General features: G+C 49.4%; 1 protein-coding gene across 2 annotated transcripts in view; it reads right to left on the bottom strand.

Moving 5' to 3' along the window:
- The window catches only part of SMARCAD1 (SWI/SNF-related, matrix-associated actin-dependent regulator of chromatin, subfamily a, containing DEAD/H box 1), a 337,899-nt gene that overhangs the window by 280,134 nt on the left and 29,782 nt on the right, over window positions 1-27,983 (bottom strand). For both annotated transcript variants that reach the window (XM_063917359.1, XM_063917366.1), the window contains exon 2: window positions 26,514-26,669. In XM_063917359.1, coding sequence (XP_063773429.1) covers window positions 26,514-26,637 — 124 coding nt within the window. In that variant the 5' untranslated portion in view covers window positions 26,638-26,669. The remainder of the gene's footprint in view (window positions 1-26,513; window positions 26,670-27,983) is intronic.

Genomic DNA, 27,983 nt, shown 5'->3' with positions numbered 1-27,983 from the left:
AAGCTCTTCTTGGCCAACCCGGAACAATGAGTATAGTTCTTACTCCTCTCCTTCTTATTATTCTCATTACCCTGGGTAAGAGAGGCAGAGAAGGGAACACATACACCGACTGGTACACCCACGGTTTTACCAGAGCGTCCACAGCTATCGCCTGAGGGTCCTTGACCTGGCGCAATATCTTTGTAACTTTTAGTTGAGGCGGGACGCCATCATGTCCACCTGTGGCCTTTCCCAACGGTGTACAATCATTTGGAAGACTTCTGGATGAAGTCCCCACTCTCCCGGGTGGAGGTCGTGTCTTCTGAGAAAGTCTGCTTCTCAGTTGTCCACTCCGGGAATGAACACTGCTGACAGTGCTAACACATGATTTTCCGCCCATCGGAGAATCCTTGTGGCTTCTGCCATCGCCATCCTGCTTCTTGTGCCGCCCTGTCGGTTTACATGAGCGACCGCCGTGATGTTGTCTGACTGGATCAGCACCGGCCGGTGTTGAAGCAGGGGTCTAGCCTGACTTAGGGCATTGTAAATGGCCCTTAGTACCAGAATATTTATGTGTAGGGAAGTCTCCTGACTTTTCCATAGCCGTGGAAGTTTCTTCCCTGTGTGACTGCCCCCCAGCCTCAAAGGCTGGCATCCGTGGTCACCAGGACCCAGTCCTGTATGCCGAATCTGCGGCCCCCTAGAAGATGAGCACTCTGCAGCCACCACAACAGCGACACGCTGGCCCTTGAAGACAGGGTTATCCGCCGATGCATCTGAAGATGCGACCCGGACCACTTGTCCAACAGATCCCACTGGAAAATCCTTGCATGGGACCTGGCGAATGAAATTTCTTCGTAAGAAGCTACCATCTTTCCCAGGGATCGCATGCATTGATGCACCGACACCTGTATACGTATTAGGAGGTCTCTGTCTAGAGACGACAACTCCTTGGACTTCTCCTCCGGGAGAAACCCTTTTTATCCTGTTCTGTGTCCAGAACCATACCCAGGAACAGTAGACGCGTCGTAGGAACCAGCTGCGACTTTGCAATATTCAGAATCCAGCCGTGCTGTTGTAGCACTTCCCGAGATAGTGCTACTCCGACGAACAACTGCTCCCTGGACCTCGCCTTTATAAGGAGATCGTCCAAGTACGGGATAATTATTTCGGCCATTACCTTGGTAAATACCTCGGTGCCGGGGACAGACCAACGGCAACGTCTGGAATTGGTAATGACAATCCTGTACCACAATTTTGAGGTACTCCTGGTGAAGAGGATAAATAGGGACATGCAGGTAAGCATCCTTGATGTCCAGTGATACCATGAAATTCTCCAGGCTTGCAATAATCGCCCTGAGCGATTCCATTTTGAACTTGAACCTTCGTATAGAAGTGTTCAAGGCTTTCAATTTTAGAATGGGTCTCACCGAACCGTCTGGTTTCGGTACCACAACATTTTGGAATAGTAACCCCGGCCTTGTTGAAGGAGGGGTACCTTGATTTCACCTGCTGGAAGTACAGCTTGTGAATTGCCGCCAGTACTACCTTTCTCCGAGGGCAGCAGGCAAGGCTGATGTGAGGTAACGGCGAGGGGGAGTCGCCTCGAACTCCAGCCTGTATCCCTGTGATACTATTTGCAGAACCTAGGGATCCACCTGTGGGCAAGCCCACTGGTCCCTGAAGTTCCCGAGACGCGCCCCTACCGCACCTGTCTCCACCTGTGGAGCCCCAGCGTCATGCGGTGGACTCAGAGGAAGCGGGGGAAGATCTTTGATCCTGGGAACTGGCTGCTGGTGCAGCTTTTTCCTTCTTCACTTGTCTCTGTGCAGAAAGGAAGCGCCTTTGACCCGCTTGCTTTTCTGAAGCCGAAAGGACTGTACCTGAAAATACGGTGCTTTCTTAGGCTGTGAGGAAACCTGAGGTAAAAAAATTTCTTCCCAGCTGTTGCTGTGGATACGAGGTCCCAGAGACCATCCCCAAACAATTCCTCACCCTTATAAGGCAGAATCTCCATGTGCCTTTTACAGGCAGCATCACCTGTCCACTGCCCGGTTTCTAATACCCTCCTTGCAGAATGGACATTGCATTAATTCTGGATGCCAGCCGGCAAATATCCCTCTGTGCATCCTTTATATATAAGACGACGTCTTTAATATGCTCTATGTTAGCAAAATATTATCCCTGTCTTAGAGTATTAATATTATCTGACAGGGTATCAGACCACGCTGCAGCAGCACTATTTATGCTGAGGCAATTGCAGGTCTCAGTATATAACCTGAGTGTGTATATACAGACTTCAGGATAGCCTCCTGCTTTTTATCAGCAGGCTCCTTCAAGGTGGCCGTATCCTAAGACGGCAGTGCCACCTATTTTGACAAACGTGTGAGCGCCTTATCCACCCTAAGGGATATCTCCCAACGTGACCTATCCTCTGGCGGGAAAGGGTACGCCATCAGTAACTTTTTAGAAATTACCAGTTTCTTATCGGGGGAACCCACGCTTCTTTACACACTTCATTCATTCATCTGATGGGGGAACAAAACACTGGCTGCTTTTTCTCCCCAAAAATAAAACCCCTTTTATGTGGTACTTGGGTTCATGTCAGAAATGCGTAACACATTTTTTATTGCCGAGATCATGTAACGGATGTTCCTAGTGGATTGTGTATATGTCTCAACCTCGTCGACACTGGAGTCAGACTCCGTGTCGACATCTGTGTCTGCCATCTGATGTAACGGGCGTTTTTTGAGCCCCTGATGGCCTTTGAGACGCCTGGGCAGGCGCGGGCTGAGAAGCCGGCTGTCCCACAGCTGCTACGTCATCCAGCCTTTTATGTAAGGAGTTGACATTGTCGGTTAATACCTTCCACCTATCCATCCACTCTGGTGTCGGCCCCACAGGGGGCGACATCCCATTTATCGGCCTCTGCTCCGCCTCCACGTAACCTTCCTCATCCAACATGTCGACACAGCGTACCGACACACCGCACACACACAGGGAATGCTCTGACTGAGGACAGGACCCCACAAAGTCCTTTGGGGAGACAGAGAGAGAGTATGCCAGCACACACCAGAGCGCTATATAATGCAGCGATTAACACTATAACTGAGTGATTTTTCCCCCAATAGCTGCTTGTATACATATATTGCGCCTAAATTTAGTGCCCCCCCTCTCTTTTTAACCCTTTGAGCCTGAAAACTACAGAGGAGAGCCTGGGGAGCTGTCTTCCAGCTGCACTGTGAAGAAAAAATGGCGCCACCCGCCCCTTTTTCGGCGGACTTTTCTCCCGCTTTTTTATGGATTCTGGCAGGGGTAATTTATCACATATATAGCCCTGGGACTATATATTGTGATGATTTGCCAGCCAAGGTGTCTTATATTGCCCTCAGGGCGCCCCCCCCCAGCGCCCTGCACCCATCAGTGACTGGAGTGTGAGGTGTGCATGAGGAGCAATGGCGCACAGCTGCAGTGCTGTGCGCTACCTTGGTGAAGATCGAAGTCTTCTGCCGCCGATTTTCCGGACTCTTCATGCTTCTGGCTCTGTAAGGGGGACGGCGGCGCGGCTCCGGGAACGAACACCAAGGTCGGGTCCTGCGGTCGATCCCTCTGGAGCTAATGGTGTCCAGTAGCCTAAGAAGCCCAAACTACCACCTGTTAGGTAGGTTCGCTTCTTCTCCCCTTAGTCCCTCGCTGCATTGAGTCTGTTGCCAGCAGATCTCACTGTAAAATAAAAAACCTAAATATACTTTCTTTCTAGGAGCTCAGGAGAGCCCCTAGTGTGCATCCAGCTCAGCCGGGCACAAGAATCTAACTGAGGTCTGGAGGAGGGTCTTAGTGGGAGGAGCCAGTGCACACCAGGTAGTCCTAAAGCTTTCTTTAGTTGTGCCCAGTCTCCTGCGGAGCCACTAATCCCCCATGGTCCTTACGGAGTCCCAGCATCCACTTAGGACGTCAGAGAAAGGTGACTTACCCTCTGTAGCCGTGGAGATCCACGCATCCAACGCTTCCCCAAAGAGATCGTGACCTGTGTAAGGTAGGGTCTCCACACCTCTCCTGGATTCCATGTCGGAAGACCACTGGCGTAGCCACAATCCTCGACGAGCTGAGACAGACATGGAAGATATTCCTGCATCAAACCCAGGTCCTTCATGGATTTCACCATAAATCCCGCAGAATCCTGAACGTTACATAAAAACAATTCCACGTCACTCTTATCCATAGTATCCAAATCCTCAAATAACGTGCCTGACCACTTTACTATAGCTTTGGAAATCCATACACAGGCAATAGTAGGCCGTAGTATCGTCCCTGAAGCCATGTATACGGATTTGAGCGTAGTATCAATTTTGCGATCAGCCGGCTCTTTTAAGGCGGTAGATACTTGAACAGGTAAAAGCCACCTTTTTAGAGAGTCTGGATACAGTCGCCTACACTATGGGTGGGTTTTCCCTTTTTTTCCTATCTTCCTCAGGAAAGGGTAAAGCAACCAGAACCCTTCTAGGGATCTGGAATTTTTTTCTCCAGGTTTTCCCATGCATTCTCAAATATAGCATTTAATTCTTTGGACGCAGGGAAGGTTAGCGAGGCTTTCCTATTGTCAGTGAAATAAGCATCCTCAACCTGCTCAGGTGTCGTATCTGCAATATTTAACACATACCTTATAGCCTCTATCATCAACTGCACTCCTTTAGCAAGAGATGCGGCCCCCCTAAGCACATCCCCATCACCGTCTGCCGTGTCAGAGTCGGTATCCGTGTCATCCTACATAATCTGTGCAAGATCGCATTTATGGGAAACTCCTGATGGGGACCCTGAAGTTACAGAAGCGAACCAAACTGACAGAGTTCTGTAAAACCTGAGTTGCAGATTCATTCTGTGCAACCCTAGTAGAAATCTGGGAAATCATGGATTTGATAGAGGATACCTTGCTGGTATCTGTGCTAAAACAGTGCAATCCTGATTACATGGAATGGGATCATCCTGAGAGGACATATCCTCTGCAGCATATGACATAGAGCAGGGGTTCTTAAACTCGGTCCTCAGGACCCCACACAGTGCATGTTTTGCAGGTAACCCAGCAAGTGCACAGGTGTATTAATTACTCACAGACACATTTTAAAAGGTCCACAGGTGGAGCTAATTATTTCACTTGTGATTCTGTGAGGAGACCTGCAAAACATGCACTGTGTGGAGTCCTGAGGACCGAGTTTGAGAACCTGTGACAGAGTCCCTGGACATAGCTTAAAGTACAGACACTCCACACACACAGGGGAGGACAGAGTTTCACCCCCAAGTATGGCGAGAGAGACACAGAGATTGGAGCCAACCCACACACAGCGCTTTCCAGGTATAGGAAGACCCTAAACCAGCGCTGACTGTGTACCTTAATAGGTCACACAGTCTTTACACAGCCTCCCCCCCCTTCTACAACCCCCTGGTACCGTGAGATAGCTGGAGTTGCTCTGGAGGGACTGCACTTCACTGACAGCGTTTCTGCAGGCAGGAAAATGGTGCTGAACACTGCTGGGTCCGCTCTGAGTAGAAGCTCTGCTCCCTTAATGGTGCTGTCTTCCCGCTTTTCATAGGATTATACTGGCCTGAGGAATTTTGCTGGCAGAGATGCCGGGACTCTGACAGGCTGTGGGGACCCTGACAGGCTGTGAGACCAGTGTAGGACGTAGGCGCTGGCTCAGGGCGCCCCTCACAGCACCGCACTATGTACCGCTGAGCCCCGTAGCGCAGTTAGTACTTCCGCTCCATACCCTGTTGCCGCCATCTTCACACCAGATCCCTGCTTGCAAGGGGTGTCGGTGACTAACTTGCCACCGATCTTCTGGCAATGTAAGGGGGTAGCGGCATGCTGCCGGGGTGAGCGATCCCATGTGGCGGGGAACGTTCGATCCCCTCAGGAGCTCAGTGACCTCTCAGTGGCGATAGTGGCTCAGACCCCACAGGGCGGACACTACTCCCCGCCCTTAGTCCCACAAAGCAGGGAGGCTGCTGCCTACAGAGTCTGGTAGGAGGGGCATAGAGGGAGGAGCCAGCCCACAGTCTCAAACTCTTTAAGTGCCAATGGCTCCTAGTGGACCAGTCTATACCCCATGGTACTAATGTGGACCCCAGCATCCTCTAGGATACAAGAGAAAGTGTATTTTCCTCACGATTGCCGCTCTTAGACATGATAAATAAATCACACACCCGTACAGTGTTACAACAAAATTTGTGACTGTAATCACTTTAAAATTTGTTAAAGTGACACACAATCCGACCCTACCCTGCCTTGTACTAGCATTGAGGATCGGGATACACAGAAAAACTGACAGAATCATAGTAAAGTCAGCAATCACACTAGCAATCAGTCACAGGTTATACATTAGTATAATAAGCAATATGATCACATAATCAACTACAAATACATTTCAAGTATGTAGGAGAAACATATTACTGTATTACCTTATATAGAATTTAACTGTATTTAGTCGCACAGCGAAAGAAAACAACAGTTATAGATATCAGACTCATATGTGTCAGGCACTTATCCAACTATTCGTACTCAAAGCTAGATACTTACTGCTGTATTACCCGGCTCAGTAGAGTGGGATACAAGGGAGATAGTGTACACACTCTCCCCGTGAACCTACTGTGAACATAGACGCCCAAGTGAACACTTACGCACCAGTCACACAGCCGCCTATGCTGCGACTGGGTCCCCTTAGATACACAGCATCTCAGATGGAAGCAGGAAATCAGTTCATGGTGGGAGATTCGGAGGAAACTGGTCATGAACCGGGGGGAGGGATGACCAAGGGAGCGTCTGACTCCCCACTGCTGACATCAACCCTAGGGATCGCTGCCTCATACTACCCCTGAAGCCTATGATCCCTAGTGCCTAGCGCTGGTGCACCCTAGGTGGCAGCCGTGTTAGCGACTGTTTGGTAGTCTCCTCCCAAAACAGTGCGGCGGTGTCCGTGTTCCCCCTCTAAGCGAAACCGATGCATTACCTTCTCCCCGTGCTCCGGCCACAGCCTGATAACGTCTGCTGACTTGCTGATACATCTGACACAGATGCCCGCCGAAACAACACTGTACTCGTGGGTAAGGATTGGCGCGACCCGGCGGGGAGTTGTTGAGCGACTATTTCTAAGGTACGTAAAAGACGGTTTTTAGAAAGATCGCTCAGAAAAATAGTAAGACTATAAAAATAAATAAAAAAAAATTATGGCTGATAAAAAAACAGCAGCCCTCTTGACCATGGTCTGGCTCCTGACGCACCAAACAAAAAACTGATTTGCCTGAGCCAGGAGGCGGGGATATAAGGACGGACCCGTTGCATGCTGGGAGGACGAAAGCTTTGACCGATTGGTGTAGAAACGATGTTGCGTCATCATATCCCAATGTTATCCTGTGGCTAACCTGTGGACCCTGCAGGAGAAAAATAAGAATTTGCTCACCGGTAATTCTATTTCTCGTAGTCCGTAGTGGATGCTGGGAACTCCGTAAGGACCATGGGGAATAGCGGGCTCCGAAGGAGACTGGGCACTCTAAGAAAGAATTAGGACTACCTGCTGTGCACTGGCTCCTCCCTCTATGCCCCTCCTCCAGACCTCAGTTAGGGAAACTGTGCCCGGAAGAGCGGACACAATAAGGAAAGGATTTGGAATCCCGGGTAAGACTCATACCAGCCACACCAATCACACCGTACAACTCGTGATACTTTACCCAGTGAACAGTGTGAACAACAACTGAGCCTCTCGAATAGATGGCTCCAAACAATAACCCTTTAGTTAGGCAATAACTATATACAAGTATTGCAGACAATCCGAACTTGGGATGGGCGCCCAGCATCCACTACGGAATACGAGAAATAGAATTACCCGTGAGTAAATTCTTATTTTCTCTGACGTCCTAGTGGATGCTGGGAACTCCGTAAGGACCATGGGGATTATACCAAAGCTCCCAAACGGGCGGGAGAGTGCGGATGACTCTGCAGCACCGTATGAGAGAACTCAAGGTCCTCCTCAGCCAGGGTATCAAATTTGTAGAATTTTGCAAACGTGTTTGAACCCGACCAAGTAGTCGCTCGGCAAAGTTGTAAAGCCGAGACCCCTCGGGCAGCCGCCCAAGAAGAGCCCACCTTCCTCGTGGAATGGGCTTTTACAGATTTAGGATGCGGCAGTCCAGCCGCCGAATGTGCAAGTTGAATCGTGCTACAGATCCAGCGAGCAATAGTCTGCTTTGAAGCAGGAGCATCCAGCTTGTTGGGTGCATACAGGATAAATAGCGAGTCAGTTTTTCTGACTCTAGCCGTCCTGGAAACATATATTTTCAGGGCCCTGACTACGTCCAGCAACTTGGAATCCTCCAAGTCCCGAGTAGCCGCAGGCACCACAATAGGTTGGTTCACATGAAAAGCTGATACCACCTTAGGAAGGAATTGGGAACGAGTCCTCAATTCCGCCCTATCCATATGAAAAATTACATAAGGGCTTTTACATGACAAAGCCGCCAATTCTGATACACGCCTGGCCGACGCCAAGGCCAACAGCATGACCACCTTCCACGTGAGGTACTTTATCTCCACGGTTTTAAGTGGCTCAAACCAATCCGACTTTAGTAAATCCAACACCACGTTGAGATCCCAAGGTGCCACTGGGGGCACAAAAGGGGGCTGAATATGCAGCACTCCCTTTACAAAAGTCTGAACTTCAGGCAGTGAAGCCAGTTCCTTTTGGAAGAAAATCGACAGAGCCGAAATCTGGACCTTAATGGAACCCAATTTTAGGCCCATAGTCACCCCCGACTGTAGGAAGTGCAGAAATCGACCTAGCTGAAATTCCTCCGTTGGGGCCTTCCTGGCCTCACACCAAGCAACATATTTCCGCCATATGCGGTGATAATGTTTTGCGGTCACATCTTTCCTAGCTTTAATCAGTGTAGGAATGACTTCCTCCGGAATGCCCTTTTCTTTTAGGATCCGGTGTTCAACCGCCATGCCGTCAAACGCAGCCGCGGTAAGTCTTGGAACAGACAGGGCCCCTGCTGCAGCAGGTCCTGTCTGAGCGGCAGAGGCCATGGGTCCTCTGAGATCATTTCTTGAAGTTCTGGGTACCAAGCTCTTCTTGGCCAATCCGGAACCACGAGTATAGTTCTTACTCCTCTCCTTCTTATTATTCTCAGTACCTTGGGTATGAGAGGCAGAGGAGGGAACACATAAACCGACTGGTACACCCACGGTGTCACTAGAGCGTCCACAGCTATCGCCTGAGGGTCCCTTGACCTGGCGCAATATCTTTTTAGTTTTTTGTTGAGGCGGGACGCCATCATGTCCACCTGTGGCCTTTCCCAACGGTTTACAATCATTTTGAAGACTTCTGGATGAAGTCCCCACTCTCCCGGGTGGAGGTCGTGTCTGCTGAGGAAGTCTGCTTCCCAGTTGTCCACTCCCGGAATGAACACTGCTGACAGTGCTATCACGTGATTTTCCGCCCATTGGAGAATCCTTGTGGCTTCTGCCATCGCCAACCTGCTTCTTGTGCCGCCCTGTCGGTTTACATGGGCTACCGCCGTGATGTTGTCTGACTGGATCAGCACCGGCTGGTGTTGAAGCAGGGGTCTTGCCTGACTTAGGGCATTGTAAATGGCCCTTAGTTCCAGAATATTTATGTGTAGGGAAGTCTCCTGGCTTGACCATAGTCCTTGGAAGTTTCTTCCCTGTGTGACTGCCCCCCAGCCTCGAAGGCTGGCATCCGTGGTCACCAGGACCCAGTCCTGTATGCCAATTCTGCGCCCTCTAGAAGATGAGCACTCTGCAGCCACCACAGCAGAGACACCCTGGTCCTTGGAGACAGGGTTATCAGCCGATGCATCTGAAGATGCGATCCGGACCACTTGTTCAACAGATCCCACTGAAAGATCCTTGCATGGAACCTGCCAAATGGAATTGCTTCGTAGGAAGCTACCATCTTTCCCAGGACTCGCGTGCAGTGATGCACCCACACCTGTTTTGGTTTCAGGAGGTCTCTGACTAGAGATGACAACTCCTTGGCTTTCTCCTCCGGGAAAAATACTTTTTTCTGGTCTGTGTCCAGAACCATCCCCAGGAACAGTAGACGCGTTGTAGGAACCAGCTGCGACTTTGGCATATTCAGAATCCAGCCGTGCTGTTGTAGCACTTCCCGAGATAGTACTACGCCGACCAACAACTGCTCCCTGGACCTCGCCTTTATAAGGAGATCGTCCAAGTACGGGATAATTAAAACTCCCTTTTTCCGAAGGAGTATCATCATTTCGGCCATTACCTTGGTAAATACCCTCGGTGCCGTGGACAGACCAAACGGCAACGTCTGGAATTGGTAATGACAGTCCTGTACCACAAATCTGAGGTACTCCTGGTGAGGAGGGTAAATGGGGACATGCAGGTAAGCATCCTTGATGTCCAGTGATACCATGTAATCCCCTTCGTCCAGGCTTGCAATAACCGCCCTGAGCGATTCCATTTTGAACTTGAACCTTCTTATATAAGTGTTCAAGGATTTCAAATGGGTCTCACCGAACCGTCCGGTTTCGGTACCACAAACATTGTGGAATAGTAACCCCGTCCTTGTTGAAGGAGGGGTACCTTGATTATCACCTGCTGAGAATACAGCTTGTGAATCGCCTCCAGCACTGCCTCCCTGTCTGGGGGAGCTGTTGGCAAGGCTGATTTGAGGAAACGGCGAGGGGGAGACGTCTCGAATTCCAGCTTGTACCCCTGAGATACCACTTGTAGAATCCAGGGATCCACCCGTGAACGAGCCCACTGGTCGCTGAAGTTCCGGAGACGGGCCCCCACCGCACCTGGCTCCGCCTGTGGAGCCCCAGCGTCATGCGGTGGACTTAAGAGGAAGCGGGAGAGGACTTTTGTTCTTGGGAAGTGGCTGTATGGTGCAGCTTTTTCCCCTTTACCTCTGCCTCTGGGCAGAAAGGACGCGCCTTTAACACGCTTGCCTTTCTGGGGCCGAAAGGACTGTACCTGATAATACGGTGCTTTCTTTGGCTGTGAGGGAACATGGGGTAAAAATGTCGACTTCCCAGCTGTTGCTGTGGAAACGAGGTCCGAGAGACCGTCCCCAAACAATTCCTCACCTTTGTAAGGCAAAACCTCCATGTGCCTTTTAGAATCTGCATCACCTGTCCACTGCCGAGTCCACAATCCTCTCCTGGCAGAAATGGACATTGCATTAATTCTAGATGCCAGCCGGCAAATATCCCTCTGTGCATCTCTCATGTATAAGACTGCGTCTTTAATATGCTCTATGGTTAGCAATATAGTGTCCCTGTCGAGGGTATCAATGTTATCAGACAGGGAATCTAACCACGCAGCAGCAGCACTGCACATCCATGCTGAAGCAATAGCCGGTCTCAGTATAATACCTGAGTGTGTATATACAGACTTCAGGATAGCCTCCTGCTTTCTATCCGCAGGCTCCTTTAAGGCGGCCGTATCCTGAGACGGTAGTGCCACCTTCTTTGACAAGCGTGTGAGCGCTTTATCCACCCTAGGGGATGTCTCCCAACGTATCCTGTCCTCTGGCGGGAAAGGGTACGCCATTAGCAACTTTTTAGAAATCACTAATTTCTTATCAGGGAAAGCCCACGCTTCTTCACACACTTAATTCAACTCATCAGATGGGGGAAAAATAAGATTTTACTTACCGATAAATCTATTTCTCGTAGTCCGTAGTGGATGCTGGGGACTCCGTCAGGACCATGGGGATTAGCGGCTCCGCAGGAGACAGGGCACAAAAGTAAAAGCTTTAGGATCAGGTGGTGTGCACTGGCTCCTCCCCCCATGACCCTCCTCCAAGCCTCAGTTAGGATACCGTGCCCGGACGAGCGTACACAATAAGGAAGGATTTTGAATCCCGGGTAAGACTCATACCAGCCACACCAATCACACTGTACAACCTGTGATCTGAACCCAGTTAACATCATGATAACAGCGGAGCCTCTAAAAAGATGGCTCACAACAATAATAACCCGATTTTTGTAACAATAACTATGTACAAGTATTGCAGACAATCCGCACTTGGGATGGGCGCCCAGCATCCACTACGGACTACGAGAAATAGATTTATCGGTAAGTAAAATCTTATTTTCTCTGACGTCCTAGTGGATGCTGGGGACTCCGTCAGGACCATGGGGATTATACCAAAGCTCCCAAACGGGCGGGAGAGTGCGGATGACTCTGCAGCACCGAATGAGAGAACTCCAGGTCCTCTTTAGCCAGGGTATCAAATTTGTAGAATTTTACAAACGTGTTCTCCCCCGACCACGTAGCTGCTCGGCAGAGTTGTAATGCCGAGACCCCTCGGGCAGCCGCCCAGGATGAGCCCACCTTCCTTGTGGAATGGGCCTTGACAGATTTAGGCTGTGGCAGGCCTGCCACAGAATGTGCAAGTTGAAATGTGCTACGAATCCAACGAGCAATCGTCTGCTTAGAAGCAAGAGCACCCAGTTTGTTGGGTGCATACAGGATAACAGCGAGTCAGTTTTCCTGACTCCAGCCGTCCTGGAAACCTATATTTTCAGGGCCCTGACAACATCTAGCAACTTGGAGTCCTCCAAGTCCCTAGTAGCCGCAGGTACCACAATAAGCTGGTTCAGGTGAAACGCTGACACCACCTTAGGAAGAAACTGGGGACGAGTCCGCAGCTCTGCCCTGTCCGAATGGACAATCAGATATGGCTTTTGTGAGACAAAGCCGCCAATTCTGACACTCGCCTGGCCGAGGCCAGGGCCAACAGCATGGTCACTTTTCATGTGAGATATTTCAAATCCACAGATTTGAGCGGTTTAAAATGTGATTTGAGGAATCCCAGAACTACGTTGAGATCCCACAGTGCCACTGGAGGCACAAAAAGGGGGTTTTATATGCAATACTCCCTTGACAAACTTCTGGACTTCAGGAACTGAAGCCAATTCTTTCTGGAAGAAAATTGACAGGGCCGAAATTTGAACCTTAATGGACCCCAATTTGAGGCCCATAGACACTCCTGTTTGCAGGAAATGCAGGAATCGACCGAGTTGAAATTTCTTCGTGGGCCTTCTTGGCCTCACACCACGCAACATATTTTCGCCACATGTGGTGATAATGTTTTGCGGTCACCTCCTTCCTGGCTTTGACCAGGGTAGGAATGACCTCTTCCGGAATGCCTTTTTCCCTTAGGATCTGGCGTTCCACCGCCATGCCGTCAAACGCAGCCGCGGTAAGTCTTGGAACAGACCTGGTACTTGCTGAAGCAAGTCCCTTCTTAGCGGCAGAGGCCATGAGTCCTCTGTGAGCATTTCTTGAAGTTCCGGGTGCCGCGTCCTTCTTGGCCAATCCGGAGCCACGAGTATAGTTCTTACTCCTCTACGTCTTATAATTCTCAGTACCTTGGTTATGAGAAGCAGAGGAGGGAACACATACACCGACTGGTACACCCACGGTGTTACCAGAACGTCCACAGATATTGCTTGAGGGTCTCTTGACCTGGCGCAATACCTGTCCAGTTTTTTGTTCAGGCGGGACGCCATCATGTCCACCTTTGGTCTTTCCCAACGGTTCACAATCATGTGGAATACTTCCCGATGAAGTCCCCACTCTCCCGGGTGGAGGTCGTGCCTGCTGAGGAAGTCTGCTTCCCAGTTGTCCACTCCCGGAATGAACACTGCAGCGAAGAATCCTTGCAGTTTCTGCCATTGCCCTCCTGCTTCTTGTGCCGCCCTGTCTGTTTACGTGGGCGACTGCCGTGATGTTGTCCTACTGGATCAATACCGGCTGACCTTGAAGCAGAGGTCTTGCTAAGCTTAGAACATTGTAAATTGCCCTTAGCTCCAGTATATTTATGTGGAGAGAAGTCTCCAGACTTGATCACACTCCCTGGAAATTTTTTCCCTGTGTGTCTGCTCCCCAGCCTCTCAGGCTGGCATCCGTGGTCACCAGGACCCAGTCCTGAATGCCGGGTCTGCGGCCCTTTAGTAGATGAGCACTCTGCAGCCACCGCAGAAGAAACACCCTTGTCCTTGGAGACAGGGTTATCCGCTGATGCATCTGAAGATGCGATCCGGACCATTTTTCCAGCAGATCCCACTGAAAAGTTCTTGCGTGAAATCTACCGAATGGAATCGCTTCGTAAGAAGCCACCATTTTTCCCAGGACCCTTGTGCAATGATGCACTGACACTTTTCCTGGTTTTAGGAGGTTCCTGACTAGCTCGGAGAACTCCCTGGCTTTCTTCTCCGGGAGAAACACCTTTTTCTGGACTGTGTCCAGAATCATCCCTAGGAACAGCAGACGTGTCGTCGGAAACAGCTGCGGTTTTGGAATATTTAGAATCCACCCGTGCCGTCGTAGAACTACTTGAGATAGTGCTACTCCGACCTCCAACTGTTCTCTGGACCTTGCCCCTATCAGGAGATCGTCCATTTTCTTTGAAGAAGAATCATCATTTCGGCCATTACCTTGGTAAGGACCCGGGGTGCCGTGGACAATCCAACCGGCAGCGTCTGAAACTGATAGTGACAGTTCTGTACCACGAACCTGAGGTACCCTTGGTGAGAAGGGCAAATTGGGACATGGAGGTAAGCATCCCTGATGTCCCGGGACACCATAGAGTCCCCTTCTTCCTGGTTCGCTATCACTGCTCTGAGTGACTCCATCTTGATTTGAACCTTTGTATGTAAGTGTTCAACTATTTCAGATTTAGAATAGGTCTCACCGAGCCGTCTGGCTTCAGTACCACAATATAGTGTGGAATAATACCCCTTTCCTTGTTGTAGGAGGGGTACTTTGATTATCACCTGCTGGGAATACAGCTTGTGAATTGTTTCCACTACTGCCTCCCTGTCGGAGGGAGACGTTGGTAAAGCAGACTTCAGGAACCTGCGAGGGGGAGACGTCTCGAATTTCCAATCTGTACCCCTGGGATACTACTTGTAGGATCCAGGGGTCCACTTGCGAGTGAGCCCACTGCGTGCTGAAACTCTTGAGACGACCCCCCCCACCGCACCGGAGTCCGCTTGTACGGCCCCAGCGTCATGCTGAGGACTTGGCAGAAGCGGTGGAGGGCTTCTGTTTCTGGGAATGGGCTGCCTGCTGCAGTCTTCTTCCCTTTCCTCTATCCCATGGCAGATATGACTGGCCTTTTGCCCGCTTGCCCTTATGGGGACGAAAGGACTGAGGCTGAAAAGACGTTGTCTTTTTCTCCTTTATACGGCAATACTTCCATGTGCCGTTTGGAATCTGCATCACCTGACCACTGTCGTGTCCATAAACAACTTCTGGCAGATATGGACATCGCACTTACTCTTGATGCCAGAGTGCAAATATCCCTCTGTGCATCTCGCATATATAGAAATGCATCCTTTAAATGCTCTATAGTCAATAAAATACTGTCCCTGTCAAGGGTATCAATATTTTCAGTCAGGGAATCCGACCAAGCCACCCCAGCGCTGCACATCCAGGCTGAGGCGATCGCTGGTCGCAGTATAACACCAGTATGTGTGTATATACTTTTTAGGATATTTTCCAGCCTCCTATCAGCTGGCTTCCTTGAGGGCGGCCCTATCTGGAGACGGTACCGCCACTTGTTTTGATAAGCGTGTGAGCGCCTTATCCACCCTAAGGGGTGTTTCCCAACGCGCCCTAACTTCTGGCGGGAAAGGGTATACCGCCAATAATTTTCTATCGGGGGAAACCCACGCATCATCACACACTTCATTTAATTTATCTGATTCAGGAAAAACTACAGGTAGTTTTTTCACACTCCACATAATACCCTTTTTTGTGGTACTTGTAGTATCAGAAATATGTAACACCTCCTTCATTGCCCTTAACAAGTAACGTGTGGCCCTAAAGGAAAATACGTTTGTTTCTTCACCGTCGACACTGGAGTCAGTGTCCGTGTCTGTGTCGACCGACTGAGGTAAAAGGACGTTTTAACGCCCCTGACGGTGTTTGAGACGCCTGGACAGGTACTAATTGGTTTGCCGGCCGTCTCATGTCGTCAACCGTCCTTGCAGCGTGTTGACATTATCACGTAATTCCTTAAATAAGCCATCCATTCCAGTGTCGACTCCCTAGAGAGTGACATCACCATTACAGGCAATTGCTCCGCCTCCTCACCAACATCGTCCTCATACATGTCGACACACACGTACCGACACACAGCACACACACAGGGAATGCTCTGATAGAGGACAGGACCCCACTAGCCCTTTGGGGAGACAGAGGGAGAGTTTGCCAGCACACACCAAAAACGCTATAATTATACAGGGACAACCTTTATATAAGTGTTTTTCCCTTATAGCATTTTAATATATATAGTCATATCGCCAAATAAGTGCCCCCCCTCTCTGTTTTAACCCTGTTTCTGTAGTGCAGTGCAGGGGAGAGCCTGGGAGCCTTCCCACCAGCATTTCTGTGAGGGAAAATGGCGCTGTGTGCTGAGGAGAATAGGCCCCGCCCCCTTTTTGGCGGGCTTCTTCTCCCGTTTTTCTGAGACCTGGCAGGGGTTAAATACATCCATATAGCCCCCAGGGGCTATATGTGATGTATTTTTAGCCAGAATAAGGTACTATCATTGCTGCCCAGGGCGCCCCCCCCAGCGCCCTGCACCCTCAGTGACCGCTGCTATGAAGTGTGCTGACAACAATGGCGCACAGCTGCAGTGCTGTGCGCTACCTTATGAAGACTGAAAAGTCTTCTGCCGCCGGTTTCTGGACCTCTTCACTTTTCGGCATCTGCAAGGGGGTCGGCGGCGCGGCTCCGGGACGAACCCCAGGGTGAGACCTGTGTTCCGACTCCCTCTGGAGCTAATGGTGTCCAGTAGCCTAAGAAGCCAATCCATCCTGCACGCAGGTGAGTTCACTTCTCTCCCCTAAGTCCCTCGATGCAGTGAGCCTGTTGCCAGCAGGACTCACTGAAAATAAAAAACCTAACAAAACTTTTACTCTAAGCAGCTCTTTAGGAGAGCCGCCTAGATTGCACCCTTCTCGGCCGGGCACAAAAATCTAACTGAGGCTTGGAGGAGGGTCATGGGGGGAGGAGCCAGTGCACACCACCTGATCCTAAAGCTTTTACTTTTGTGCCCTGTCTCCTGCGGAGCCGCTAATCCCCATGGTCCTGACGGAGTCCCCAGCATCCACTAGGACGTCAGAGAAAACCACTGGTTGCTTTTTCTCCCCAAACATAATACCCTTTTTTGTGGTACCTGGGTTAATGTCAGAAATGTGCAACACATTTTTCATTGCCGTAATCATGTAACGGGTGGCTCTGTCAGCCATCTGAGGTAGTGGGCGTTTTTGAGCCCCTGATGGCTTTTGAGACGCCTGGGCAGGCACGGGCTGAGAAGCCGGCTGTCCCACATCTGCTATGTCGTCAAACCTTTTATGTAAGGAGTTGACACTGTCGCGTAATTCCTTCCACATATCCATCCACTCAGGTGTCGACCCCGCAGGGGGTGACATCACATTTATCGGCACCTGCTCCGCCTCCACATAAGCCTCCTCATCAAACATGTCGACACAGCCGTACCGACACACCGCACACACACAGGGAATGCTCTGACTGAGGACAGGACCCCACAAAGTCCTTTGGGGAGACAGAGAGAGAGTATGCCAGCACACACCACAGCGCTATATAATGCAGGGAGTTACACTACATAAGTGAGATTTACCCTATAGCCGCTATATATATATATATATATATATATATATATATATATATATATATATTAGTATTTTCGCCTAAATTTAGTGCCTCTCCTCTCTTTTTTACCCTATAGAGCCTGGAAACTGCAGGGGAGAGCCTGGGGAGCGTCCTTCCAGCGGAGCTGAGGGGGGAAATGGCGCCAGTGTGCTGAGGGAGATAGCCCCGCCCCTTTTTCGGCGGACTTCTCCCTCTTTTATAATAATAATGTGGCAGGGGTATTTTACACATATATAGCTTCTTAGGCTATATTATGTGTGATTAGCCACTTTAAGGTACTCTAATTGCTGCCCAGGGCGCCCCCCCCCAGCGCCCTGCACCCATCAGTGACCGGAGTATGTGGTGTGCACAGGGAGCAATGGCGCACAGCTGCAGTGCTGTGCGCTACCTTAATGAAGACCGGAGTCTTCAGCCGCCGATTTCCGTGAAGATCTTCATGCTTCTGGCTCTGCAAGGGGGACGGCGGCGCGGCTCCGGGACCGGACGACCGAGGCTGGGCCTGTGTTTGATCCCTTTGGAGCTAATGGTGTCCAGTAGCCTAGAAGCCCAAGCTAGCTGCAAGCAGGTAGGTTCGCTTCTCTCTCCTAACTCCCTCGTTGCAGTGAGTCTGTTGCCAGCAGATCTCACTGAAAATAAAAAACCTAATAAATACTTTCTTTACTAGAAGCTCAGGAGAGCCCCTAGTGTGCAACCAGCTCGAGCCGGGCACATATTCTAACTGAGGTCTGGAGGAGGGGCATAGAGGGAGGAGCCAGTGCACACCAGGTAGTCCTAATTCTTTCTTAGAGTGCCCAGTCTCCTTCGGAGCCCGCTATTCCCCATGGTCCTTACGGAGTTCCCAGCATCCACTAGGACGTCAGAGAAATGTATATTATTTGCATCGCTCTGCAAACAGGATGCACAAGCAGCTTATGTAACTCGTATGCAGAAACAGCCATGGTCGCACACCGAATATGGACATGCCGCATATCATTTTAATCAGCAAAAGCTAGCTGCTTGTGCATCCCATTCGCATAGTTTTTTAGAATAAGGAGCATTTTAATGGGAAAAGTCGCAAGTAAAGTATGCTTGGCGCTACAGAGTCACGCGGGCTGTTTAACGTGCAGGGAGGCTAGATGTATGTGGATACATCTGTATCTGCCTTATGTAGAAAAATCAACAACTCAATACACTAGATTATCTGCAGCAAAGGTAATACTCCTAGTAACTGCGTATCTGTTCAGAGGTCGGCAGCAGTCCCCCAGTGCCTAGACGCAAAGAGAGACAATACAGCTGAAGTGAAAACCCACCAAATAGTGTTTGGGCAGGGCTTAAACGGCTTTAAAGAAACCCCACAACTGTCCCTTAATTGCGTGGAGCGTGGTACAGTCATTGGGGGCATGGCCAAACTCCTGAACTACCCAGTCACTGCTACACAGACAGGAATACAGATCGAGATAGAGAAATGGCCTCCTGCATGAGTAAACCACGTGCCTTGCAGCAGTAAACAAAGAAGGACACGCTAAAGTTTTGGTAAGAATGTCAGTAGCTGACCTTCCCCTAGTGCCTCCTCAGATGTGCGTCTGGTACAAGTAGAGCCCCAGGGACAAACTGCAGTTCGGGTACTCTCCAGAGGCAGCAGTTAGAGTGGGACACTGGGCTCATACAAATCCTCTATCTATATAAGTCCCACTCTGTCATTGCTTGCCACCTGTAAACACTCCAATAAAAAAATGAAACTAAAATAAGATTTTACTTACCGATAAATCTATTTCTCGGAGTCCGTAGTGGATGCTGGGGTTCCTGAAAGGACCATGGGGAATAGCGGCTCCGCAGGAGACAGGGCACAAAAAGTAAAGCTTTTCCGATCAGGTGGTGTGCACTGGCTCCTCCCCCTATGACCCTCCTCCAGACTCCAGTTAGGTACTGTGCCCGGACGAGCGTACACAATAAGGGAGGATTTTGAATCCCGGGTAAGACTCATACCAGCCACACCAATCACACCGTACAACTTGTGATCTAAACCCAGTTAACAGTATGATAACAGCGGAGCCTCTGAAAGATGGCTTCCTTTAACAATAACCCGAATTAGTTAACAATAACTATGTACAACTTATGCAGATAATCCGCACTTGGGATGGGCGCCCAGCATCCACTACGGACTCCGAGAAATAGATTTATCGGTAAGTAAAATCTTATTTTCTCTATCGTCCTAGTGGATGCTGGGGTTCCTGAAAGGACCATGGGGATTATACCAAAGCTCCCAAACGGGCGGGAGAGTGCGGATGACTCTGCAGCACCGAATGAGAGAACTCCAGGTCCTCCTTAGCCAGAGTATCAAATTTGTAAAATTTTACAAACGTGTTCTCCCCTGACCACGTAGCCGCTCGGCAAAGTTGTAATGCCGAGACCCCTCGGGCAGCCGCCCAAGATGAGCCCACCTTCCTTGTGGAGTGGGCCTTTACAGATTTAGGCTGTGGCAAGCCTGCCACAGAATGTGCAAGTTGGATTGTGCTACAGATCCAACGAGCAATCGTCTGCTTAGACGCAGGAGCACCCATCTTGTTGGGTGCATACAATATAAACAACGAGTCAGATTTTCTGACTCCAGCTGTCCTTGCAATATATATTTTTAATGCTCTGACAACGTCCAGTAACTTGGAGTCCTCCAAGTCACTTGTAGCCGCAGGCACTACAATAGGCTGGTTCAGATGAAATGCTGACACCACCTTAGGGAGAAAATGCGGACGAGTTCGCAGTTCTGCCCTGTCCGAATGGAAAATCAGATATGGGCTTTTGTAAGATAAAGCTGCCAATTCTGACACTCTCCTGGCAGAAGCCAGGGCTAGAAGCATGGTCACTTTCCATGTGAGATATTTCAAATCCACCTTTTTTAGTGGTTCAAACCAATGAGATTTTAGGAAGTCCAAAACCACATTTAGATCCCACGGTGCCACTGGAGGCACCACAGGAGGCTGTATATGCAGCACTCCCTTAACAAAGGTCTGGACTTCAGGGACTGAAGCCAATTCTTTTTGAAAGAAAATCGACAGGGCCGAAATTTGAACCTTAATAGATCCCAATTTGAGACCCATTGACAATCCTGATTGCAGGAAATGTAGGAATCGACCCAGTTGAAATTCCTCCGTCGGAGCACTCCGATCTTCGCACCACGCAACATATTTTCGCCAAATTCGGTGATAATGTTGCACGGTTACTTCCTTCCTTGCTTTAATCAAAGTAGGAATGACTTCTTCCGGCATGCCTCTTTCCTTTAGGATCCGGCGTTCAACCGCCATGCCGTCAAACGCAGCCGCGGTAAGTCTTGAAACAGACAGGGACCCTGCTGAAGCAAGTCCCTCCTTAGAGGTAGAGGCCACGGATCTTCCGTGATCATCTCTTGAAGTTCCGGGTACCAAGTCCTCCTTGGCCAATCCGGAACCACTAGTATCGTTCTTACGCCTCTTTGCCGTATAATTCTCAATACTTTTGGTATGAGAGGCAGAGGAGGAAACACATACACCGACTGGTACACCCAAGGCGTTACCAGCGCGTCCACAGCTATTGCCTGCGGATCTCTTGACCTGGCGCAATACCTGTCCAGTTTTTTGTTGAGGCGAGACGCCATCATGTCCACCATTGGTCTTTCCCAACGGGTTACCAGCATGTGGAAGACTTCTGGATGAAGTCCCCACTCTCCCGGGTGAAGATCGTGTCTGCTGAGGAAGTCTGCTTCCCAGTTGTCCACTCCCGGGATGAACACTGCTGACAGTGCTATCACATGATTCTCTGCCCAGCGAAGAATCCTTGCAGCTTCTGCCATTGCCCTCCTGCTTCTTGTGCCGCCCTGTCTGTTCACATGGGCGACTGCCGTGATGTTGTCCGACTGGATCAATACCGGTTTTCCCTGAAGCAGAGGTTCTGCCTGGTTTAGAGCATTGTATATTGCTCTTAGTTCCAGAATGTTTATGTGAAGAGACGTTTCCAGGCTCGTCCATACTCCCTGGAAGTTTCTTCCTTGTGTGACTGCTCCCCAGCCTCTCAGGCTGGCGTCCGTGGTCACCAGGATCCAATCCTGTATGCCGAATCTGCGGCCCTCCAATAGATGAGCACTCTGCAACCACCACAGAAGAGACACCCTTGTCCTTGGAGACAGGGTTATCCGTAGGTGCATCTGAAGATGCGACCCTGACCATTTGTCCAACAGATCCCTTTGGAAAATTCTTGCGTGGAATCTGCCGAATGGAATCGCTTCGTAAGAAGCCACCATTTTTCCCAGGACTCTTGTGCATTGATGTACAGACACCTTTCCTGGTTTTAGGAGGTTCCTGACAAGCTCGGATAACTCCTTGGCTTTTTCCTCCGGGAGAAAAACCTTTTTCTGAACCGTGTCCAGAATCATCCCTAGGAACAGCAGACGAGTTGTCGGCATTAACTGGGATTTTGGAATATTCAGAATCCACCCGTGCTGTTTTAGCACTTCTTGAGACAGTGCTAATCCCATCTCTAGCTGTTCTCTGGACCTCGCCCTTATTAGGAGATCGTCCAAGTATGGGATAATTAATACGCCTTTTCTTCGAAGAAGAATCATCATCTCGGCCATTACCTTTGTAAAGATCCGAGGTGCCGTGGACAATCCGAACGGCAGCGTCTGAAACTGATAGTGACAGTTTTGTACAACGAACCTGAGGTACCCCTGGTGTGAGGGGTAAATTGGAACGTGGAGATACGCATCCTTGATGTCCAAGGATACCATAAAGTTCCCCTCTTCCAGGTTCGCTATCACTGCTCTGAGTGACTCCATTTTGAACTTGAACTTCTTTATGTACAGGTTCAAGGACTTCAGATTTAGAATAGGCCTTACCGAGCCATCCGGCTTCGGTACCACAAAAAGAGTGGAATAATACCCCTTCCCTTGTTGCAGAAGAGGTACCTTGACTATCACCTGCTGAGAGTACAGCTTGTGAATGGCTTCCAACACCGTCTCCCTTTCGGAGGGGGACGTTGGTAAAGCAGACCTCAGGAAACGGCGAGGTGGATCTGTCTCTAATTCCAACCTGTATCCCTGAGATATTATCTGCAGGATCCAGGGATCTACTTGCGAGTGAGCCCACTGCGCGCTGTAATTTTTGAGACGACCGCCCACCGTCCCCGAGTCCGCTTGAGAAGCCCCAGCGTCATGCTGAGGCTTTTGTAGAAGCCGGGGAGGGCTTCTGATCCTGGGAAGGAGCTGCGTGTTGCTGTCTCTTCCCTCGACCTTTGCCTCGTGGCAAATATGAATAGCCCTTTGCTCTCTTATTTTTAAAGGAAAGAAAGGGCTGCGGTTGAAAAGTCGGTGCCTTTTTCTGTTGGGGAGTGACTTGAGGTAGAAAGGTGGATTTCCCGGCTGTAGCCGTGGCCACCAAATCTGATAGACCGACTCCAAATAACTCCTCCCCCTTATACGGCAAAACTTCCATATGCCGTTTTGAATCCGCATCGCCTGTCCACTGTCGCGTCCATAAAGCTCTTCTGGCCGAAATGGACATAGCACTTACCCGTGATGCCAGTGTGCATATATCCCTCTGTGCATCACGCATATAAAGAAATGCATCCTTTATTTGTTCTAACGACAGTAGAATATTGTCCCTGTCCAGGGTATCAATATTTTCAATCAGGGATTCTGACCAAACTACCCCCGCACTGCCCATCCAGGCAGTTGCTACAGCTGGTCGTAGTATAACACCTGCATGTGTGTATATACTTTTTTGGATATTTTCCATCCTCCTATCTGATGGATCTTTAAGTGCGGCCGTCTCAGGAGAGGGTAACGCCACTTGTTTAGATAAGCGTGTTAGCGCCTTGTCCACCCTAGGAGGTGTTTCCCAGCGCTCCCTAACCTCTGGCGGGAAAGGGTATAATGCCAATAATTTCTTTGAAATTATCAGCTTTTTATCAGGGGCAACCCACGCTTCATTACACACGTCATTTAGTTCTTCTGATTCAGGAAAAACTATAGGTAGTTTTTTCATACCCCACATAATACCCTGTTTAGTGGTACCTGTAGTATCAGCTAAATGTAACGCCTCCTTCATTGCCAAAATCATATAACGTGTGGCCCTACTGGAAAATACGGTTGATTCGTCACCGTCACCACTGGAGTCATCGCCTGTGTCTGGGTCTGTGTCGACCGACTGAGGCAAAGGGCGTTTCACAGCCCCTGACGGTGTTTGAGTCGCCTGGACAGGCACTAATTGATTGTCCGGCCGTCTCATGTCGTCAAACGACTGCTTTAGCGTGTTGACACTATCCCGTAGTTCCATAAATAAAGGCATCCATTCTGGTGTCGACCCCCTAGGAGGTGACATCCCCATATTTGGCAATTGCTCCGCCTCCACACCAATATCGTCCTCATACATGTCGACACACACGTACCGACACACAGCAGACACACAGGGAATGCTCCTAATGAAGACAGGACCCACTAGCCCTTTGGGGAGACAGAGGGAGAGTTTGCCAGCACACACCAAAAGCGCTATATATATATCAGGGATAGCCTTATAATAAGTGCTCCCCTATAGCTGCTTTGTTATATAAAAATATCGCCATAAATTTGCCCCCCCTCTCTGTTTTACCCTGTTTCTGTAGTGCAGTGCAGGGGAGAGACCTGGGAGCCGTCCTGACCAGCGGAGCTGTGAGAGGAAATGGCGCCGTGTGCTGAGGAGATAGGCCCCGCCCCTTTTCCGGCGGGCTCGTCTCCCGCTATTTTGAGAAATCAGGCAGGGGTTAAATATCTCCATATAGCCTCTAGGGCTATATGTGAGGTATTTTTAGCCTTTATAGGTACTCATTTTGCCTCCCAGGGCGCCCCCCTCCCAGCGCCCTGCACCCTCAGTGACTGCCGTGTGAAGTGTGCTGAGAGGAAAATGGCGCACAGCTGCAGTGCTGTGCGCTACCTTTAGAAGACTGCAGGAGTCTTCAGCCGCCGATTCTGGACCTCTTCTGTCTTCAGCATCTGCAAGGGGGCCGGCGGCGCGGCTCCGGTGACCATCCAGGCTGTACCTGTGATCGTCCCTCTGGAGCTTGATGTCCAGTAGCCAAGAAGCCAATCCATCCTGCACGCAGGTGAGTTGACTCCTTCTCCCCTCAGTCCCTCGCTGCAGTGATCCTGTTGCCAGCAGGAATCACTGTAACATAAAAAACCTAGCTAAACTTTCTCTAAGCAGCTCTTTAGGAGAGCCACCTAGATTGCACCCTTCTCGGCCGGGCACAAAAATCTAACTGGAGTCTGGAGGAGGGTCATAGGGGGAGGAGCCAGTGCACACCACCTGATCGGAAAAGCTTTACTTTTTGTGCCCTGTCTCCTGCGGAGCCGCTATTCCCCATGGTCCTTTCAGGAACCCCAGCATCCACTAGGACGATAGAGAAATAAAACCTAACTAAAAGCTAGGACCTAACTATCGTACCCTGCTCCAAGGCACTAAAATAAAGACTGAAGTGCTGTTGGAGGTGGAGGGATTATATAGGGGGACGGAGCAAGCTTTCTTAGTTCCAGACTCCAAAGCCCACACTACATATGTGTCCTCATATATCTTGCCTCAATAGGCCATGCAGCAAGAGATGTCTGGCATGAGACAGCCGGCAGCTCTGCTAATGTCGGGCGTCTATTTTTCTTTGCCGAAAATGTTTTTATTCTCATCATAATGTGACTAGGATGCACATGCAGATTAAAATTATATGCGGAATGCCTATATTCTGTGTCGAGACTGTGGCTGTATCTGCATACAAAATGCTACATTACAGTGATTTCCAGGGAAACACTAACAGCATTTCATATGCATATACAGTCGAACACAGAATATAGGCATTCCACATATCATAATTTAATTAGCATAAACTGCGTTTGCATCCTATTCAAATAGCAATGCGGCTTAGACACATTTAAATGGAAAAAGTTGCACATAAAGACACTCTCTGCTACCGAGTCACGGCATGGCCATTGTATATACCCAGATGTAATTGAGCATCCTCCAGATGGATGCAAGAGGAAATGGTTATATACATATAATGCCTGTCAGACAGACAGACATTTTATCTTACAGCATGTAACCCAGCAGACATCGTGGCTATACATTGTAAAATAACTCACAGTGTATACAGCCAACATACAGTTCCTTCACAGCGGAGGAGACACTTCACCATTCCTCACAAGTGAAGGAACAGGGATTTTTCGATCAGCTGCACATATACTGGCCAATGCAGCAGACTTGAAACCTCAAAAATATCAGATTAGACGGACATACTGGTCGATTGGGTATGTCTGACCAAACAATAATATGAGATTGGTTGCACAAATGCACAGTACAGTTCTCTATAATTGTATAATGTATGCCCAGGATAAGCAATACAATAGAATAGCTTTAAAAAAAATGTATCATTCATATTAAAAAAAGAAAAATATAAAAGAAAAATAATAAAAAAATGGGGTCAATTCAACAGCATAGATTGAATAGCGCTGCGAGGGAGCTCCAGGAGTTATTCAATTCAGGGTAATGTGAGGCCAGACTAGAGGATTTCTTTTCGCACCCCTTAGGGGAAGCGAGCAGAAACCCGACAAAAGTACTGTCGCGATGTTGTATTCTGCCCTTCGCACGGCGGAAACAGCATCTCGCCGGGCACCTAAGTCAGAAAGTTCCGGATCTCATGACTAAACACCTTGTTAAGGCCGCGAGAACTGGCCTTCTCCAACATAACAGCGCACTGAACTGAACAGCACTGGGAGCTCCTTTTAGGCGCTATTCAATCCGTGCTGAACTGAATTGATCCCATATAAATTGCTTACATTCTCCGCCATCCAATTCAGATCTTGGAGTTCCAGGACGGCTTGTTCCTTCCTTTTCATTGGAGGCTTGGCAGTCTTTTCCGCTCTTATCAAAGCGGAAGCGGTCAAGGTTAAACATACTCATAATTTCTCACTTGGTGTGCACCACTGAACAATCTGAAAATAGAAATTCATATAAAAATATCAGGAACACAATGCAAAGAAACTGAAAATATGTATAGGCCAGTGGTTCCAAAAATAGGATTTTGGTTACCTACCGGTAAATCCTTTTCTTGTAGTCCGTAGAGGATGCTGGGGTCCATATTAGTACCATGGGGTATAGACAGGTCCACCAGGAGCCATTGGCACTTTAAGAGTTTAATAGTGTGGGCTGGCTCCTCCTAGCAGACTCAGTCTAGAAACTGTGCCCGAGGAGACGACAAAATTCGAGAGAAGGAATTACACAGATAGTGGCGAGATTCACACCAGCTCACACAACATGCAAATCCGGCCAACATGCCGGAAAAACTCAGCAACAGTTGAAAACCGTAAATAACGCTGAACTTACCTAAGAACCAGGCAGAACTGAACTATAAACCAAAGCAGGAAAACGCAGTGCTGGGCAGGCGCCCAGCATCCTCTATGGACCACGAGAAAAGGAGTTACCGGTAGGTTACCAAAATCCTATTTTCTCTTACGTCCTAGAGGATGCTGGGGTCCATATTAGTACCATGGGGATGTACCAAAGCTCCCAGTACGGGAGGGAGAGCGCAGAGACTCCTGCAACACTGCTTGACCAAACTTGAGGTCATCAGAGGCCAAAGTATCGAACTTGTAAAACTTGTCAAACGTGTTCGACCCAGACCAAGTAGCTGCTCGACAGAGTTGTACCGCCGCGACCCTCCGGGCAGCCGCCCAGGAAGAGCCCACTTTACGAGTAGAGTGGGCCTTTACAGATTCTGGACACAGCAATCCTGCCGTGGAATAGGCATGCTGGATAGTGAACCTGATCCAGCGTGAAATCGAATGCTTAGAAGCAGGACATCCAATTTTCTTGGGATCATAGAGGACAAACAGTCACTTTTCCTATGACGAGCCGTCCTCTTCACGTAAATCTTCAAAGTCCTCACTACATCCAAGGCCTTTGAAGTAATTGAGGAGTCAGTAGCCATTGGCATCACAATAGGTTGGTTGATATGGAAAGCCGACACAACCTTAGGCAGGAACTGTGGACGAGTCCTAAGTTCCGCCCTGTCCTCATGGAAGATCAGATAGGGGCTTTTACAAGATAAAGCCCAAATTCCGACATGCGTCGTGCAGAAGCCAAGGCCAAAAAGGTGATCGCCTTCCACGTGAGAAACTTGAGAATAGCCACCTGTAGAGGATCAAACCAAGCAGATTGCCGGAACTGCAACACCACATCAAGATCCTATGGTGCCGTAAGCGCCACAAAGGGTGGCTGGATGTGCAGAACCCCTTTCAAAAAGGTCT

Source organism: Pseudophryne corroboree, chromosome 1, assembly GCF_028390025.1.
Source record: "Pseudophryne corroboree isolate aPseCor3 chromosome 1, aPseCor3.hap2, whole genome shotgun sequence".
Taxonomy (NCBI): domain Eukaryota; kingdom Metazoa; phylum Chordata; class Amphibia; order Anura; family Myobatrachidae; genus Pseudophryne; species Pseudophryne corroboree.
The sequence above is the reverse complement of the archived record's forward strand: the minus strand, read 5'-3'. Positions and strand labels throughout refer to the sequence as shown.